The 19,920-nt window shown below is 38.9% G+C and overlaps 1 protein-coding gene across 2 annotated transcripts; it reads left to right on the top strand.

Moving 5' to 3' along the window:
* Positions 1-887: 887 nt before the first annotated feature.
* On the top strand, positions 888-18,582 carry LOC144033799 (alpha-2-macroglobulin-like). 2 transcript variants are annotated; one of them, XR_013288071.1, is made up of 38 exons: positions 888-1,053; positions 4,293-4,423; positions 4,511-4,691; positions 5,013-5,175; positions 5,286-5,338; positions 5,862-5,882; positions 6,206-6,371; positions 6,453-6,537; positions 6,630-6,765; positions 6,853-6,970; positions 7,078-7,190; positions 7,259-7,426; positions 7,825-8,046; positions 8,193-8,256; positions 8,421-8,566; positions 8,808-8,957; positions 9,528-9,671; positions 9,755-9,845; positions 9,950-10,103; positions 10,215-10,443; positions 10,526-10,652; positions 10,760-10,881; positions 10,976-11,027; positions 11,800-11,883; positions 12,286-12,462; positions 12,883-12,958; positions 13,097-13,253; positions 13,328-13,402; positions 13,769-13,931; positions 14,288-14,472; positions 14,800-15,012; positions 15,123-15,247; positions 15,718-15,808; positions 15,887-15,955; positions 16,073-16,275; positions 16,357-16,522; positions 18,323-18,355; positions 18,463-18,582. XR_013288071.1 is itself a non-coding variant. In XM_077542142.1 (37 exons), the coding sequence occupies exons 2-37, from the start codon at positions 4,338-4,340 to the stop codon at positions 18,465-18,467; spliced, it is 4,350 nt and encodes a 1,449-aa protein (XP_077398268.1). In that variant the 5' UTR covers positions 888-1,053; positions 4,293-4,337; the 3' UTR covers positions 18,468-18,582. The 2 variants fall into 2 exon arrangements, 1 of the variants encoding a protein (XP_077398268.1); XM_077542142.1 differs by lacking the exon at positions 16,357-16,522 and having other exon boundaries at positions 16,073-16,178.
* The last annotated feature ends 1,338 nt before the right edge of the window (positions 18,583-19,920 follow it).

Raw genomic sequence — 19,920 nt, 5'->3', positions numbered from 1 at the left:
AAGTCTGATTTCATGTGGGTCATTCCAGACTTGACGGACATTTAGGCATCAAAATTCTTGAAACATAAACCATCACTTTTATGATTTTCTGCTACATATTCTAAAAGGGAACAAACAATCGAAGTCTTGATTAGCGCGTCTTACTAATCAATGAATCTGCATGCTTGAGCATTTTGTATGTGTATTATTTCAAATTTAATGAGGCTCCTTAGCGATTTTGTTTAGTTTTTTTCTCAATCAAATTTGGCACGTGTGTTAAAAACATTCTTCTCTGCAGGTCGGCTACAGTAACAAGGTTTTGCAATTTGTAACTTCATACTACTGATTTTAAGATAAATAATAGGACTAGATCTACCTTCTGTAAACAACTTTCCTTTTTTGTAAATGAATCAACATAATACACGGAAGTAAAAGTAGTGTGCGCGCGGTGACGTAAGTCCCATATTCAGTGTCCTAGCGCCTCACTGTGGCCCAAACGCAACATTGCACATCAACTGATGACATATAAATAGTATCCCTTAACATGTAACTTTTAGGTTTACAGTATACGAGAAAGTGTGAAAAATTAGTTTTCCATCAATCTACAAAAACCAATGACAAATATATAACTTAAAAGTGATGACGTCACTCAACTCTCGAGTGACTTGTATCCGGCAGCTAATGGGCTCTTTGCACAGCTCGACTACTTCCTGAACTGAATACCACACCTTTGTTTCCTGTCTTTCATGAGTGGACAAACTGATTAGTCCAGGTGTGTCTGGCCAATGCTGTTGTAGTTACTGAGATCAGGCACACCTGGATTAATCAGATTGTCCACTCATGAAAGACAGGAAATGAAGGAGTGGTGTTGAGTTCAGGAAGTAGTGGATTTGTGCAAAGAGCCCATTGCGACGGAGCTAGCTGAGTCGGAACAGGTCTAATCAAAGGACAGGTGTGTCAATTAAGACACCTGTAGAACAATTAAGTACTCGCCTAAAAGGCGACGTGAGCAGCTTCCCTTATTGATTCAGCCGCAGTCACAAGCCCCCAGTGTGGTCTCTTGCTCGAAAACTGGTAAGTAAAATTTGTATTCTTCACTGCTATGAATTCGAGAGGTTTGTTAAGGCTCAAGTGTTGTAGAGTTAGGAAAAGGTTTGGGAGGGAAAAAAATAATAATAATAAAAGTGTCTGCACGTTCAACTTGTAATATCAAATCGTGTCTTGTGGGATGAATCAAGGCACCCTGCAGACGAACATTTTTTGGGGAGGGGGAATCACGCTGGGATCATCATAAATCCTAGAATTTAAAACCTGTTATGGTTCTGGCGTACCTCTGATTGTCTTGGGTGCATAATTGAAAAAAATAATTTAACATTTAAAAAAAAATAATATATATATATATTTTTAAATCACTAAACATCTGTTCACGGTTGCTGACAGTCCCAAAGGATCTTAATTGCGTTAAAATGAACGCAAATACCGTTTTAGCGCTATGGCGCCATCCTGTGGCTCACAATGACGTCACATCACAATGTGAAATGCAATGTGTTTGACTAAGATCTATTTATTAGTCTACTTCATGAGTTGTTGTTGTTGTTGTTGTTGTTGTTTTTTAACGTTATTACTGTATACTCTATTATGGTTTAAGGCTTCGGAGGAGATTAAGTCAGTCAATTGAGATTGGCAATCCTCCATTAACTAGCAATATGCACCCCAGCTTGTAATGACGCCTGAAGTTGACCTGTTACCTAACGAATAGCCTCATTTTTGAATCAATTGTTGGGAGCCTGGAGATTGTCCTTGTTATCCAAGCATTGTTGCCTGGACTTGACCCTTCTCATAATCAGAATCTTGACTCCTGTGATGATCTCCGCTCACCCCTTGTTTGGTCTCGGCCACATGCAAGCACTAGCATTTTAACCTGTAATACAGTAGATTTGTGGTTGCTTGAGGTTAGACCAGCTGACTGGGCTAAGATGTTCTTTATAGAGCTAGTCGCTATGGAAGTGTTAAATTTTAAAATTGTGATTCTTCAAAAGGAAAGTTTTCCTTCATTTGACCTAACCAAAACTGTTTGGATGCATGATCCATTTCATTCTTAATTCCACTCTTCTGTTTTTTTATTTTAAAACCATGTGACTTGAAATGTAACCACTTACTGTACTACACTGGACATGTCAGTGTTTCTATTGGTCTTGTGTAGGGGTAGGGAACCATGGTCCTCGAGTGACTGTCCTGTCCGTTTTCTGTCATCCTTCACCAACACGCCTGATTTGATGAACAGGATCGTTATCTGGCTTCCACAAAGCTTGGCGATGAGCTGATCATTTGAGTCTTTTACGTTGGAGGAATGAGACAGAGAAATCAGGCAGGACAGCGGCTTTCAAGGACCAGAGTTCCCTGGCCGAGTGATGACAGTGTAACACTTCATCAGTCACCAATATGTGTAAAAAGTTGAAATGGCACACTAGTCTTGGCTGCTCTCAGCGTGATTCACTTGAGCGTTTTTAAAAGATGTCTAGCTCAGGAAATTGGAGAAATGTGTGTATGAATTGTGACACAAACCAATACGGTCAATTTTTCGCTTTCCGCAAAGTGACTTGTTGTTCAATGTAAACTGTGACATGGTCGAACTCCTGAATGGATGAGTAAGTGTTTGTACTCAGTGATGCAATTATCAGTTTTTGACCTGTGAGCTTAGGTTGCCCAATAGGTCTGATTAGGCCATGTTGCCATTACAGGATACTGAAATGGGATTGAAGAGTCGGTCTGGTGTTTAATTTGGCCGTCCGCACAGTACTGGGGGGGGGGACTAGTATTAGTGGTTACAAGTGCACTGTCATGCAATACTTGTAGTAGTGAACTTGGTTTAAACCGCCACCCCCGTGTTGCACTATATCAGCATTGTTTGACAACTTTGGTCAGTTAGTTTTAAGGTTTTTTTGTTTGTTTGTTTTTTAAGTCTGCCATAGAGCTATTTGCACATCAAACTGAGTAAAGGGCAACATTGGAGCAGTTGCTCATTACTTAACAGTGCGTGTTTTCTATGTAGTATAAAGTTTGACTTTTTTTCCACATATAGGCTACCAGTAAAAGGGTTTTGATGCACTTTCTCATAATACTGAAGAAGAAAGCATGTACCGTATGTAGATGATCAGTTTTTCAGTTTGACTGTGCAAGGGTTTGCACGCAGTAATCGGCATGTTTTTGATATCAAAGTAAATCTCCCCAGCAATTGAAAGCAGTCACTACAGCTCAAGATAATAATCTTCAAAACAAGCTGTATGTCATCAGTGGCAAGCAGATTCTGTGCCATCATATCATGCTCTTGTACAGTACATTTTGTCAGTATTCATTATCAACTTGTCTTGGTGTACTGTTTGTGTAGTGGTATGACAAAATGCTTGATTGCCTCACAAGTTTTTTATGTTCAGGGGTCTATCTCAGGTTGTGGTCAAGCTAGGCACTACAGCTTCTGTTTAACCATGTGGTAGACCAATGTAGGCCAACTCAGATTTTAAACATTTGATAGAAATCTCTTACAGAGAAGCTATCCCATAAGTTATTTGCTCTACGCAGCCCCACTAGTCTTGATGCAGGATTCTGATTATTATTGTGGAATACAAGTCAAGCAGCAAAAATCTATAAAAAAAAAAAAAATCAATTTTAGAGCGTAGCCATTTTACAATTTTCTGTTGACTGAAAATGGCATCAGTTGCTCAGGTAACCATGCAGGATCACCAGTTTGCTGAAGCTGAGCTGTGATTGGCCATTACCTGAACCCCGAAGCAACTGTCATTAGTTGACAAAAAGCAGGATTTTGCTGCATAACTCAAATTCTATAAATGCGTGATTGATCGATTTTTTTTTTTTTTTTATTAATTGTGTATTAATTTTCTGAACTGCTTATGTGCCACATTTCCTATTCATGGGCCAGTCCACTCCCTAACCCTGTGAAGAGCATGAGTCTACTATACTGACTACCAGCCAATGGCAGGAGGCAAAGTCAACTAATTTTTTTTTTTTTTTTTTTGGGGGGGGGGTTGTGCTGGGAAACACCCCTAAATGTAAAAATGTGTAGTATCACTGGAATCTCCTTATTGTGACATTTGCTGCCTATTGTATAGTAATGCAACCCAATTTTTAAATTGTACATCAGTCAATCATTGGTAGTCTTTTGAGGTACTTGGAACTCTCTTTTTTTTTTTTTTTTTTTTTTTTTTTTTTTTTTTTTTCCCCCCACCATTTTGTGTGTGGGTTGAGGGGGCGGTTGCAATATGCTTGTGTGTAACATGTGGGTGGATGTTTGTCAGTGGCTATTTAGCCGATGCAGACATTGAGGATCGTCCTAGTCAATCATGGGTGGTGTTGGGAATCCGTCATGGAGCTGGACATGGTGTGTCATCTTGAGCTCGATGTTCGTGGCTTGGGCAGAGGCAGGACCGTAAGTTTATATCCTGATGACTCACTTTATTTTGTTCTTCGGTTCTTGTTACACATTGAGATGCTGTCTTTGTTTGTATGAATGTAGAAGTTACCTGGTTGGAATTCCTGCGATTCTGGAAGCTGAAGCTGAAACTCATTTCTGTGCCAGTCTGCTGCACCCCAACGAGACGCTGGCAATGACTGTCTTTTTGAACTCTAAAGATGAGAACAAGACCCTGTTCAAAGAAGAGTCCCGTGAAGACTTTCACAAGTGCTTCAAGTTTAAGGTCAAAGAAATGCTTTTCATTAGTTTATGCGTCTCTAAAATGTCTTTCTCCCACCCCAAATATGAGTTCAAACCTACCAGTTTTCTAACTGACTGAAATAAAAGCTGCTTATCCGACCCGCCCGTCCCCCAAAAGAGTGTTGTTAAACTGTTCATTAAAACTTTACCATTTTAAAATATCCTTATGAGTGAAAACATACTGGTGAAGTTGCATTATAAAATAATAGGTGATGTAAAATTTATACAGTTTTAGCCTTCAGTGTACACTTTTTTTTTTTTTTTTAAATATATATAACATGTTTTTCTCCTATTGGCCATCAAGGTTCCTATTCCTAAAGGCAATGAGGAGGTGCAACATATGGTTGTGAAAGTACAAGGTGCAACATTTTACTCAAGAGAGGTCAGGAAGGTCATGATCCAAGTGTTCAAACGGACAATGACCTTCATCCAGACCGACAAACCCATCTACCTCCCAGGACAAACTGGTAACTGAACAGATCATCCATTGTCTGCAATAAAGTACTTTATTTTATTTTTTTTTTAAAAAACATAAGAAATTGGCAAGTACCTATATCACTCTCTATTCTCCTCTCAGTGCACTTCAGAGTTGTTTCTTTGGATACAAAGTTCAGACCAGCTGTTCAAATGGTGAGTATTTCACCCAGTTTTCCTGTTGGTTTCAAATCGCACTTGTCTCTCAGTAGTAACAAATCAGAAACTAGCCAGTGGAGGTAGGATGAAAATTGTGTAATACTGTCAAATATGGATGTGGTCACTGACCTGGCCTTTGAAATGGTGGGCTCCTCATGACAATATCAATAAAGTAGCTTATGTAAACCTGACATTACTAATATTCAACAACCTTTGATCATGTTTTAGTGTTGAACTTCTGAAGTCTAATGACTCTTGTATACTTGTGTGAATATACCTTGACTTGAGCGAATTTTTTTAATTTTTTTTTAAGAAACTTTGCATGGGATATTTGACTATTTATATTGCATAAATAATAAAATTGTCAAATTGACTCAATGTCTAGTACAATTTTATAACTTTTTTTTTTTTCATAATACTATTCATGTGAAAACTGAAGGTTAAATTTGTCATGGCAACACATTCTATACTTGATTTGATACGAAGATGGAACTTAATGCAATGTTTTTGTTTTTTGCAGTACGACACCATAGAACTTCAGGTAAGATTGAATAAAAGTTCAACTACAGCCATTAATTGTGCCTGCCACTGAAATTCACTGCTCAATTATTAGAGCAGTATGGCACATGACGTCACCAAATGCAGTAAACTCCAGCTTGACAAGTAGGCCAAACATTAAAATGTGAATACTGGTAATCAAGTTAATGCAAAATGTTTTGTTTTTTTTAAATATATACCCCCCCCCCCCCCCCCCCCTTAAATTGCATGTGCTTTAGCAGCAAAACAACAGTACAAATTTAAAAGTAGAAGTTCAACTCTTTACTTTGATGTAGCACAATTATGGCGCTCCCCTTAATGTTACAGAATCCTAGCAACACCCGCATTGGACAGTGGTTAAACGAAACATCCAGCAATGCAATCTTGCAACTGTCTTACTCCTTGAACTCTGAGGCACGGCAAGGTGGCTACCAAGTAATTGTGTCAGTTGGTGATGAGAGAATATACCACAACTTCAAGGTGGAGAAATATGGTATGAAACATGTCCTTGTTTTTCCTCCAATCTCACATTGTATTTGGACTGAACAAATATTGTACCCAATGGTTTCTCTAGTTTTGCCAAAATTTGATACAAAAATAAATGGACCAAATGAAGTGGTTATTGTAGAAGATGACATCACCATTGAAGTATGTTCAAAGTGAGTACTGTTGGTGGCATGAAATTTGATTTTTGATATTTGTTGAATGCTTTTTAACCGATCTACATGGTTTTATACTTTCACATTGATAGGTACACATACGGACAGCCTGTGCCTGGCAGTGCCAAACTTAAGGTGTGTCGCCCACTCTACTCCTATCTTTATAACAACAATGATGAAGATGGGGTCCCTCTTGTAGCTGCCCCTTGCTACGAGGATACTAAACAGGTAATTTTAGCAATAGTTTCTTTTTTTTATTAACTTAAAATTTTAATATATGCTGAAAATGACTGGAGGGCTATTTTTGTACTCTAGACAAATATGACAGGATGTGCCACCTTTGTCATGGAGATGTCCACATTCACAAAAATTGACCAAAAAGCTGTACAAGATGCACTGGAAGTCCATGCTGAGATGGAAGAAGAGGGGACAGGCAAGTATTTAAACATTTTGAATGGCAATTTGTACCAAAAAAAACTAAGTCAAACGTGATGGGATATATTCGGGTTCATGGTGAAACAGATTTGTCACGTTGGACAGGTATTATTGCAAAGCCACAATACAAAAGAATACAGATTTCATATGTAATTGGAAAGCTGTCATTTGAGGACACACCTAAGATTTATGAGGCTGCGTCAAAACTGGAAGGAAAAGTAAGTCTAAAACAAACACCGGGACTTGGAACTTGACATGATCTGAAAGCGTTTTGTGCTTCTCACAGGTTAAAGCGGTTCACTTCAACAACACTCCCATTGATGGCAAAGACCTGTACCTGGTGGAGGGGGAGAGATGGTCACCGAAGCTCCTACAAAACCTCACCACTGACCCGAATGGCTTTGCTGAATTCTCAATCAGCACTGCTGACCACATGGGAGACATTCACCTCCATGTAAGTAACAAAGCAATTGATTTGTGCCTGTTGGCATAAAAGCACATTTATGCAATCTGTTAAATTGAGCACATGTAAGATTCTGTATGGCTGGATGTTAGCCAAATATGAACTTGTAGATATAATCTTTAGATAATGCACAAGTAAATCATAAAATGGTGATGGTAAACTTCACATGCTCAAAGTATTTTGTTTTTGTAGACTTGAATGCCATTGATTCAACACAGTGCTTGGTGCCATAATATAACACTAGAGGTGGAAAAAGTAATGGAAAGCAGTTTTGAATGGGGGTCTTTTTTTTTTTTTTTTTTTTTTTTTTTTTTTTTTTTGTCTAAGCAAAAGAACCACACAAGATATTGTTGTGAAGCTATTTGTCAATATGTTTTGTCTAAATTTAGGTTAGTGCCACACCAAACCTGGATTATGAGTATAGAGCCCCATACTATGAGAATGGAGAGCACACAGCTTCTCCAGTTCAAAAACCTTCTCCTGATACAAAGACAGTCAGTTACCTGGTGGTGATGAAAAAGGACTCAATTCCTTGCGACAAAGATGAAGATGTCACCATTCAATATACTGTAGTTGGAGAGTCTCAGGGCTCTGCCGATCTTGTATATCTGGTGAGTGGAGTTTTTTTTTTTAGAGATTACAAACGAGGCTAAAATCTACATATAAATTGACACGTTTTATGAAATGGTTGACATAAATGCCTGTCGTAGCTTTTGAAAGTTATGTAACATTCTTCTCGTGCTTTTAAATAATCCAGGTCCTTGCGAGAGGCGCAATTGTGTATCAAGGAGCCAAACAGATTGCCCTTGAGGATAAATCAGGTGTGCAACGTCATTGCATTGAGTTCAGAGACTAAGTTGTTTGCGTTTTTCCTACCAGTAAATCATTTTGACCTAACTCAAATATAAATTTCTTGCTGAAGTAGGTTTCTGAAAGTCACTTCACTACAATTAAATTTATTTATTCCTAACTAAATGACTTTTAGTGACTGAGGGCCAGCTGACGTTCGAGTTGAAAGTGTCTCCTGACATGGCGCCCGATGTCCAGGTAGTTGCATATGCTGTGCTTCCTAGTGAAAGAGTGATTGCCCACAGTGAACACTTCACCACTGAGAAATGCTTCAGGAACAAGGTAAGTGTTATCTATTAAGCTGGAATGTAAATCATTTTCAAGTGATTATTTGATAAAAGCAATAGTTTCAGTTTGAACATGAAATATTGTCTTTATTGTATTCAATTAAATATAGGTTGAGCATGCTTTTTCAGATCATTGTATTCTATTTAGGTTTGGCAAAATCCCGTCTTTATTGGAATTGGCTTTGCTATTACTCCAGTTGGATGAATGCTAAAGGGTGTGTTTTGGTGTGGAACAGGTCTCTATGGAATTCTGTCCATCTTCAGCTGTCCCAGGTGAACAAACCACTTTGCAATTGACAACCCAGCCAAACTCTCTGTGCGGAGTGAGCATTGTTGACCAGAGTGTCCTCATCAAAGAACCTGGAAAAACTTTGGCGGCAGATAAGGTAACTGCAGCAGTCGTCTATAGTCTAGTGTGGGGGGTGGGGACTCCTGCATTTATATAAATACAAATATCCCGTTGAATTTCACATTGTGGTACTCAAATATCCAACTTCTCTGCCTCCCTACTTGCAAATGGACACAACAGCATGTAAAGCCAGAGTCCTTGGATTATTTGGCCTTCAGAGGAATTATCCAATCTGGAATGATACTTGTGTAAATTGTAATGGCAGTCTAGGGGTGTGACATAACGGATGCCCTTCTCCCACCCTGTTATGTTTCCCATGAGTATTTTGTGATGCTTAAAGTGGCATGACTCAGAATATAAATAGTATGAATCCAGTGTGCTCGGTGGCTGAATAATCAGAGGGCAATATGCAGCCTTTGTTGGCTTTTGTGTACAAAGCAGACACAACTTGTTCAGAAAGTTGTAGTTGTTCCAAATCTTTTTTTTTTTTTTTTTTTTTTTTTTTTTTGACTGGCCTATAAAGGGTCCTATAAAATGTGTTGGTTCTTTGTATTTTAAACTTTAAAAAAAAAAAAAAAAAAAAAATTATTTTTTTTTATTTAACCAGATATTTCAGTTGTTGCCTACTATAAGATCAACATACATTCCATACAAAGTTGAGGATCCTGTGGACTGTTTAGATGTCAGACCTAAAAGATCAATTATGCCATATCCTGGGCATGACATCAATGATCCTCATACAGTTTTCCAGGTAAGTTTATCACAATTATGTACAAACAAAATGGAATTTAAAAGTTTTTTTTTTTTTTTTTTTTTTTTTTTTTTCTTCTCTAGAATAATGGGTTGAAGATGGCAACAAATTTGCAAATCAGGGTGCCATCATGCCTGAAGTATATGGATAGAGAATACCATCACAGTTTCTACGGTGAGTAATATGCTGATTCTATGCCTGCCCAAGCATCAAATCTATCCGTAATCTGATGATGGATTTTTTTTTATTTTTTTATTTTTTTAATATAAATATTCCAGGTCCAGGTATTGCTCTAAGGTATGAAACTGTAGATGCAATGGCAGCTCCTTCTGCTGTTGCTGGTTTGGGAGGTGGTATGGGCGGGGCCGCCCCAGTTCAAACCATTCGCACATTCTTCCCAGAGACGTGGTTGTGGGACCTGGTGCAAGTTGGGTGAGCCTCAGTTGCAAGAACAATCAACTTGTCACCTCCCCCCATTTTCAGAAACTTTGGACGCTTGTGCCCATTTAATTTTCACTGCAATCTTTGTTTTTGGTTCATCAGAAATTCTGGCATGAAGGACGTGTCCCTAACTGCCCCAGACACAATTACCACATGGGAGACAGAGACTTTCTGCCTGTCCCCTGAGGAGGGCTTTGGCTTGGCCCCTCGTGAAAAGTTAACTGTCTTCCAGCCCTTCTTCCTTGAGCTCACTCTGCCCTACTCCATCAAACGTGGGGAACACTTCGAGCTGAAAGCCACCACCTTCAACTTCCTCTCCAAATGCATCATGGTAATTTTTTTTTTTTTTTTTAACCCTGTTCAGTGACTGAGTATACAATTGATGTTGCTGTTAAACTTTTGTGTGTCGATAGGTCAGTGTGACACCAACTCCCTCAGTCGATTATACCCTCACCCCCCTTTCTGGTGACCAGTACAATACTTGCCTATGTGGCAATGAGCGCAAGACCTTCAGATGGAATTTGGCTCCTTCCACATTAGGTGCAAATCATTACATGGAGGATTTCTACCTCAGCTTAATCTTTACTTTTGATAAGATGACAGTGATGCAGCAAATTTCATGCATATTGGTAATTGTTTCCTTCTAGGGGTTGTGAACGTGACTGTGACTGCTGAAGCTGTAGCATCCCATGCTTCTTGCGACAATGAGATAGTGAGTGTACCAGACAGGGGTCGTATCGATGTGGTCACACGCCCTCTCATTGTGAAGGTCAGTACCTCATTTTTGGATTTTAGATATTGATTTTTGTGGGGGGATTTTCTAAAATTTCACATTGTCATATGTAACTTCCCCCCCTCCAAAGGCTGAGGGAACAGAGGTTACAAAGACCCACAACTTGTTGCTGTGCCCTAAAGGTCAGTTCAGTTGTATTGTCAACAATGGCTTAAAATGTACTATTATGAAAGACATTGGGGATCTGAAGCAGACAGATTTATCAAAACTACTCCAAACATATTGGAACAGTGAGATCAATTCCTTAGTGTAGTTCAAACCAGACTCTTGCTCCACCCCTCACTAATATTTGGGTGTGGTCTGGCTGGCTGTGATTGACTGCAGCAGTGAAAATTACATCTAAATTTCTTTACAAAAGCTATGCTGGTAACTACACTTGCTTTTAGCCAACCTGAAAATCGGTACAAAGATGTTTGGAAAATGGTACTACAACTTGCTAAGGAGGCAAGTATGCAGCAGAGCGACTGCATCAGTCTCATGGAAGTGTTAAGTCTGCTAGTCCAAAGTGGGCAAGAACAGCCAAATTCTGTTTAACCGGAAGATGGCACCAAATAGACTGTTTACCCCAAATTCATGCTTTCAACAAACGTGCACTATAATGACCAGGAAATGTAGACACCCGCTTATCAGCAAAAAAAAAGGTAGATTTGGTGAGAGTACCCCATTTAATTTTTATTGGACAATGAGATGACCCCAAAAGCTGAACACAAGATCATTTCAGGTGCGCAAAGGTTTTAGGAAATGCTTCATAGCTGGCGTTCACTTGAAAGTGTTTTTTTGGGTGGTTACATTTCAGTATTATCTTCATTGCTGATATACTAAAGTCCTGAAATCAAGTTACAATTTTACTTTTGATAAAGGTTGACTCAACTGAATTTTCTATCTACACAACAGGAGGCAGTCTGAAAGAGGAAGTGGAATTGAAGCTACCTACAAATGCAATTGATAGATCATCACGTGGTCTAATATCTGTCCTGGGTAAACTATATTAAAAAAAAAAGTTTTAATTACTTTAGTCATAATTTAAATTTTTATGTCTAACTGTACACAGCCTTGTTTAGAAAGTGAATGTTGGCATTCCTGTATGCAGGGTTCAGTAGCAGAACATGTATTGATAACTTGAAAATATTGTTTTGTTGGAAATTCATATTTTCAAATTTTGGACAAATTCCTTTGGAAAATATGGTATTTATACTTTTGATGAATACTACTGAGTACCCTGGAATTTGTGTCCAAGTGACCCCCCCCCCCCCCCCCCTCCAATAATCCTGAATAGCAAGGTTTTGTTAAATGTTGAGTGAACATTCATGATCACAGAGTAGCTAGCGTGTCACTGCCCCGCTGATGCATGCAAGTAACTGAGTCAATGTTTTTGTGCAGGTGACATTTTAGGCCGGGCGTTGAAGAACCTTGATGGCCTGTTGAGGATGCCGTATGGCTGCGGAGAACAGAACATGGCACTGTTTGCACCAAACATTTACATATTGCAGTACCTGAAAGATACACAGCAGCTGACTCCAGACGTTGAGGAAAAGGCTCTCAATTTCCTGACCAATGGTGAGTCACTTGTATGAAACCAACATTTTTGTTTCAATGGGCATGATTCTTGAAGTTTTTAATGTTGCATCTCCTGCCAAGGCTTAACCACAGTGCAACGATGCTTTATAAGTGGAAAAACACCTAGCATATGTGGCACAACACGTACTGTTCCTCTTGCATGCTGCATCAACTTGCAGCACTACAGAACATGATGGGACATCTATAGTATGTGACAGACGTATGGGAAGTTTAGCTACATTTTGACAACTGAAGGCATGACATGCAAATATTACATACTGCATTCTAATTGTTGGCTTTGAATTTATGAAAATTCATGCCAAATCAAACACATTAACAAACCTTGAATGCATTTAATCACTCAGGATGACTAATGTACAGTATTCTGAAGGCTGTCATGCATGTTCTATTATTGCTCAGGCTACCAGAGACAACTTAACTACAAGCATTCCAGTGGAGGATATAGCACTTTTGGGACTGGCGTGGAAAACACTTGGTGAGAAAAGAACTTCAACAGTGCTCTATTAGAATTGCATGATAATGTGTAACTGCACACAAATTAGATTCATTTTACTTTACACCATAGTGCTTTTTTTTCTTTTTTCTTTTTTGTCTTGTCTTCCCCTGCCCCCAGGTTGACTGCTTTTGTGATGCGATCTTTTGCAAAAGCAAAATCTTTCATTTACATTGACCCTGACAATATTGAAACTTCTGAGACGTGGTTGAAAAGCAAGCAAAAAGAAAATGGTTGCTTCCAAATTTCAGGAAAACTTTTTAATAACAGAATGAAGGTATGAGATTTTTGATTTTTTTTGTTTTGTGTGTGTTTTTGTCAGTATTTGATTGATGGCATGTCCCTCTACAGGGTGGCGTTTCAGATGAAGTGACTCTCACCGCTTATATCACTGTTGCCTTTTTGGAGATGGGTAAATCAGTTAATGTGAGTAACTAACTTTCTCCAATTTGAGCTTTTCATTTTTACCCTACAGTAAAAATAAGGATCAATTTTGCAAAGAGTGAACTGTTGCATTGTGCCTGCTCCTCTCCCTGTATGCAGTATTGTATTTTAAACAGTGCCGAAAGTCCAGAAGTGGCTTTGGCCATCTATGGACTTTAAATACTAATCCTAAAAACAATACACGCTGTTTCTAGTTTTTGTCTGACTCGAGGAAAAAAAAACCATGAAGCTTAGTGTTTTCTAAATCTGTTCAAACCAAATTTAAAGTTTTAATGGAAGATGTAACTGCACAGAAACGGGATCTAAGCATGGTTTATCATTAACATCCCCACCCTCAAAATATTACAGGATGCCACAGTGTCCCAGAGCCTGTCTTGCTTGAAAGATTCCATGAGTGACCTTAGCAACACTTACACAACAGCTCTGCTGGCCTACGTCTTTACCTTAGCTGGAGATAAGGAGCACCGATCTCAGCTTCTGCAGCACTTGGACAATGTTAAAATACAAGAAGGTGGGTCATAACTACAGTACAATGAACAATTGAAATTTGATCTTTTCAGTCATCTTGTTGGATCAAATCTTTGAGGTACTGGTTGTCATAATTTTAAGTTTTTCCACACAGAACTTGTAATGCACGCAAGTAAACCCTTTTCATGGGAAATTATTGCAATAAATATCTCTAAAATGTAATATGCAGCATTTAAATTACATTTATTGCGAATTGTGCACTCATTCCAACTTCAGTAGCAGACATGTTAAACTGTATAAATTAAGACTTAACTTTTTCTCACTGATAAATTTAATCTTGAACAGAATTTCTCAAACTAATGCTTTACATGTTTGTTTGGGTGGCTTGTCATTTTCCAGATGGTTTCATTCATTGGTCCCAGATAACAAAAGACAGTCAGTCTCTGTCTGTGGAAATCAGCTCCTATGTGCTCCTGGCTAAACTTGGCAGCTCTCCCACTGCTGAAGAACTGGGTTACGCTGCCGGCATCATCAGATGGCTGACGAAACGCCAAAATTATTATGGAGGCTACTCTTCAACTCCAGTATGTGCACAAACACAACCTTAAGGAAATTATGAATTGGCTAGAACGGACATGACCTGTCATGGTATATGATGTACTGTAAACCTTTTTGGATGTACTGTAAATTTGTTGCATCATGGCTGTGATGTAACCTGAATATTTTTAATGAACTTTTTTTCTTTTTTTTTTTTTTGTAGTATTGTTACAAATCATTTCCCTAAATATTGCGTAGTTGACTAAATGACAGCTAGTTACAATTACTATTTTATATTATGCTATTGCACACATCCTCAAGTCTGATGAACACCCCCCCCCCCCCCCCCCCCCCTCAAATCTACTGTACTGCAGGACACAGTGGCAGCCCTCCAGGCTATGTCTCGGTACTCGGCTCTGGTATTCAGTCCAGGAGGTTCCAGCACAGTGATTGCATCAGCTCCCAGTGACCAGCTGACATTTGAAGTAAACCAGAAGAACAAACTGCTCTACCAGGAAGAGGTGCTGAAGGATACCACAGGAACATACAGCGTGGAGGTGAAAGGGTCTGCATGCGCTTCAGTGCAGGTCAGTGAACACTTGACTTTGTCATGGTACTCTTGGTCATTGGCTTTACTATCATGTTTTTTGTTTATGATTTTAAGGGTGTTTAACAATTTTATATACTTGACTCCTAGATGACTCTTTTCTACAACATTCCTACACCTACGGAGGTCTCTACTCTCAGTGTCACAGTGCAGACTGAGGCTAACTGCACCAATCCATCTGGCAGACCTAAACTCAACCTGAGACTGAAATCACTGTAAGAAATTGATTTGTCAAACGGTTTAACACAGGACTGGCCAGTGTATCAATATAGCGGTGGCCTAACTTGCTGTAAAATGACTAACGGCAGTGAATTGTATATTGGAAAAGAATAAGAGTAATGCATTAATCATACAAATATCCCCCAAAAAATGCAACTAAAGTAATTGTCATTTTAAAGCAGTTTTGGACCAAAAAATGCTGTTGTAAACACCTGAGTAACTGTTACATATTGTATGCATGTTTCTTCTAAGCCCAGAGGATGTAGACTAACATGTTGCCAATCACTCAACTATGGGCTTGTGACGCTCGATTTTTGTGATAAAAGTTGTGTGTGTGTATATAATGGCTTAGCTCTAATTTAACAGGACTAAGGTCCACTTGAAGAATCTCCCTGCTTAACAGTCCCTTTTCTTTTCTTTTTTTTTTCTTTTTTCCCCCCTCCATTATATAAACTGTTTACCACAGGTTCAGTGGGAAGGAAAGCAATACTAACATGGTGATCCTGGAAATCAATTTGCTGTCTGGATTTCAAGTATACCCACAGTCTTTGCAGAGAGTAAGTGGCTAATTACTGGAGCAGTACTGTCTAGCAATGGAGTAAATTTTGTCATTTGACATCTCTATCATCTCACAGCTCCAAGGCGCTCTGCTGGTTGATCGTGTTGAACAGAAGGACGATCGTGTGCTTGTGTATTTGGAGTCTGTGAGTAATGAGTGCTGAACTTCACACACACACACACATATCTATCTATATATATATCTATCCCCCCCCCCCCCCCTCCAATAATTTGGAGAATTCATGTTGCCTTTCTCTCAACAGCTACCAAACGATATACCAATATACCACAACTTGGAGCTGGTCCAGGAAATTCCAGTGCAGGACTTGAAACCAGCCGTGATCAAGATCTATGACTACTACCAGCCAAGTAAATCATCCCCTTTTTACTCAGTACTCTGACAAACCTTTGACTGTGTGCACTAGAGAGAGCCCGATAATCGGTCGGGCCGATATTTGACATATTGGTACGTATCGGTCTGTTTTATTAATCTGACGGCCAATATGAGCGATCCATTTAAAACTCCGTCTTTTCGCTTCGAATGCAGCCCAGAGCGTCTCTGTCTGTTATGGAGTCCAACTCCAGCAACGTAACGCCCATAGCAGCATTTGATTGGTTAGCCGTGCAAGAGCCAGAACCAATCAGTAGTGTATGCCGTGTATCACAGTAGACGGTCACACACGCACCTACAACGTGAGACACATGCTTCGAAGGTAAGTTAAAAGAGAAGAGACTCCGCTGAACTTTTCACCATGATAAGCTAAACACATTGAATTATGTTGTGTATTAAATGCACTATATGAATGGAGCTGCATTGCCTTGCATTGAATCCCCACTAGCTAACAGTGGTGTGTTCAGCTTAGCATGGAGGCTAACACCCAGTAGCTAATTCGCTACTTGAACTACTCGGGGAGGGAATCACACACATTTTCACTTAAGTAAATAATGTTTGTTAGAAAGGTTCCAAATATTAACAGTTGTCATTATTATATTGTCTAGTTCCATGTTAAGAGTAGAGTAATGTCATTATATTTACCTCTCGTGACGCACACATTGCATTCTGGGTCACGTCCACTACTTGTTGCATAGCGGTTATTATGCAGTTAGATGCCACAGTGACACTAAATAGCGTTTAGTTACTTTATATTGTGTTTATTTGTCGCACTGGTTTGCCATTGTGTGCCTTAAGCTTCGACGTCGATTTGATTGACAGCTCGTTGTGCACCTCGTTAAAGTCCGCTCCGTAACAAATTAAGTGTCTCAAACACCGTTTAACTACACAAACGTGTTCTCTTCCGTATGTTTGGCATTAGTAGAGAAGTGCACTAAAGTATAGTGTGCTTATTTGCTCGTTTTGTCTCTCTTTTCACGTCATGTCTGCCGTCAGTTGGGACATTATCCTCTCAATGGATGCCACTAATATGTAACATCTACGGCCGTACACGGCTGCAATTAATGTTCAGTGATGTAATTTCGTTACGTGCATCATACTTTGAATAATGAGCTCATGTTTGGTGTGTTGTATAACTTTCTCGTGTGTTAGTAACTATTCATGTGGACAGCTAAGATAGTGCTTGTTAATGTGAATTAGCAATGTTGCAGCCCAGTTATTATTTAGACAAGTACATCTGTGCCATTAAGTGATACAGTAGTGAGCGAATAGTGTGCCCATATACACACACACGTGTCTATAAGTGTAAAACACATTAAACAGCAGAAACTGGCAGCGGTCCACCGCAACAATGTCTGTTTAACCAAGTTATTCTTACTATTATTATAACAAAGTTATTTTACTCTACCTTTTTCTGCGTTGATTGGGGCATCCTAAGTGGCAGTAAACTACATGATGAAGTGTCTTTTGACAGTTCTCTTGTAGAGAGGAGTAGCATGATATTGCTGTTCTCGATTTAAGATCCTCAGCTTATCAAAACTGTCTATATGGTAACAATAATCATAATAAGGTCTACAAGAACTGTATGGTGTTCAGGGATGAATAGTTTTTCTCATGGAATTTTTTTATTTTTTTGCTGTAGTAATAAGTAATGCCACAGCTGATGCACATTTTGAATGACAGGGTTCCTCCTATTACTTCAAAATATAAAAATATAACATTTATAGAATAAAACTACAAGTATCCCAAATGCTATAAAAGGTAATGTCACATTGGCCCCCACATTTAACTCCCCCCGCCACCAACGTCTTATTGCAGATAGAAGGATGTAAAATGAAAAGTGTAGTGTGAGAATCCATTGTAAAGAACGGTTAGGGTTTGCATTATTCAAAAATTTGGTGCCAACATTTTAACTTTTACTGCAAATGAATATCTGCTTCAAATATCGGTTATCTGCCTCCTTGACTACCGAGAATCGGTATCGGCCCTGAAAAAGCATATCGGTCTATCTCTAGTGTGCACTCATTTATTACACACTTTACAGCCTAACTGTTGACCATTTTAAGTTGATGCTGTTTTTTTTTTTAACTTCTTTCATTCTTTCTCTCTTCCCCATCCTTAGGTGACCAGGCTGAGACAGAATACAACTTTGATTGTAAGAATGGAAACTTTCTTACCACATGAACTTTGTGTGTCATAAATGCATAAAACCAGTCAAGAACTAAAATGTGGAAATGGTGACTTGTTTGTTTTTCCTTACAGGTTGAAGCATTCAACTATTAAATGAGCCTGTATTTTGATACAGATGTTCTAACTCCATGCCTACTTGTTTAATGACTGATTAAAAACTACTGCTTTGAAATAAAGCTATCAAATCTACAACTGTTGTCTTGGTTAGTTTTTTTTTTTTTTTTTTTTTTGGAGTGGCATTTTACACGTACATTAGTGCAAAATTGAAGTAGTTTATCTTAATTACTATATATAGATATAGTTGGGGTTTTTTTTTTTTTTTTTTTTTTTTTTTTTTTTTTTGGGAGGCAGTATTCAATTGCTTACTCAGACGCATTATAACCTGAAATTGTTTTACTCAAATAGAACAAATGGGTGTCTTAAATTGGGAGGGGGGACCCATAGTGTTCGCTGTTGGACTAAGGTTAATTTAAAAACGTGATACTGTATGATATAGACCAGAGGTGCCCAAGCCTATCCAGTCTGTTCCTAGATGTTTCACTCAACACACCTGATATGATCAGGCTTCGCATTTGATTCGAGGGTGTTGAGACATCTAAAATGGGATGGCTAAAAGGGCTCTTGGATACCCCTGTTGTAACCAGTGTAACCCATGCCATCATTACATCTCGGCTGGATTACTGTAATGCACTTTATTTTGGAGTCAGCCAGTCCTCAAGAGTCTCCCATTCCTCCAAAGTGCTGCTATCAACTCCTAATGGTGCTCAACACATGCAACTCCAATTCTTGCCTCTCTTCACTGGCTGCCTGTATGCTTGAGTTCATTTTAAGATTGATTCTTGCACTACCTTACCCCTCTGAACTCCTCCACCCCAACACACTTGCCTGTTGCATCAGTTCAGCTGACCAAGTGATGAGGACTAGAGGAGTGATATTTTTACACTTGACTGAGTCCCTTATACAGACATGAGCAGCAGCACTTGTATGGAGCCACAACACTCAATAAGATTTGGTATTGGAAAAAAAAAATGTCATTGTAGAAAAAGCTGCAGTGGCATTGAAACAAGTATTGGCATTGTAAAACAAGAATTGGCATTGTAAAAGGTTGTATTGAAAAATAAAATGCAAACATTGAAAAAACACTATTTGCTTTAACCATATTTTTTTTTATGTCTTTTTCAATGCCAATCTGCAAAAAAAAAACAAAAAATTATGGTTTCTCTTTTTTTTCGAGTTTCACGGCTTTTCAGTTTCAACTCGCTGGGTTGCAGTTTCACTTTTTTTCCAGTTTCAACTTGACAGTGTTTTAACGTGGAGGGGGGAGGGTTCGGGGGCGGGGCTTTTAGCGCGTGAACGCGCTAACAGCCTGCAGAGAGGAGGGAGCGCGGCCTCTGGCGGCTAAAGGCAATACTGTACCGAATTCCTTGTGGCAGATTGTCCGAGAGACTCGTGGATAAAAGTTCAACTGGAACTCCTAAACCGCCTGTAAGTATGTGTTTTTCTACATATAACCTTGTGGCGTTAAAACCG

Source organism: Festucalex cinctus, chromosome 13, assembly GCF_051991245.1.
Source record: "Festucalex cinctus isolate MCC-2025b chromosome 13, RoL_Fcin_1.0, whole genome shotgun sequence".
NCBI classification, from domain to species: Eukaryota; Metazoa; Chordata; class Actinopteri; order Syngnathiformes; family Syngnathidae; genus Festucalex; species Festucalex cinctus.
Note: the sequence above shows the minus strand (reverse complement) of the source record. Positions and strands in the feature narration are given on the sequence as shown.

What these genes read in the sequence shown, in the direction of transcription:
- LOC144033799 (XM_077542142.1), top strand. Translation starts at nt 4,338, where the DNA reads ATGGGTGGTGTTGGGAATCCGTCATGGAGCTGGACATGGTGTGTCATC. An exon ending in TGGGAGACATTCACCTCCAT is followed by an intron (nt 7,427 to 7,824) that starts GTAAGTAACAAA and finishes GTCTAAATTTAG; the next exon opens with GTTAGTGCCACACCAAACCT. An exon ending in TGCCCTTGAGGATAAATCAG is followed by an intron (nt 8,257 to 8,420) that starts GTGTGCAACGTC and finishes AATGACTTTTAG; the next exon opens with TGACTGAGGGCCAGCTGACG.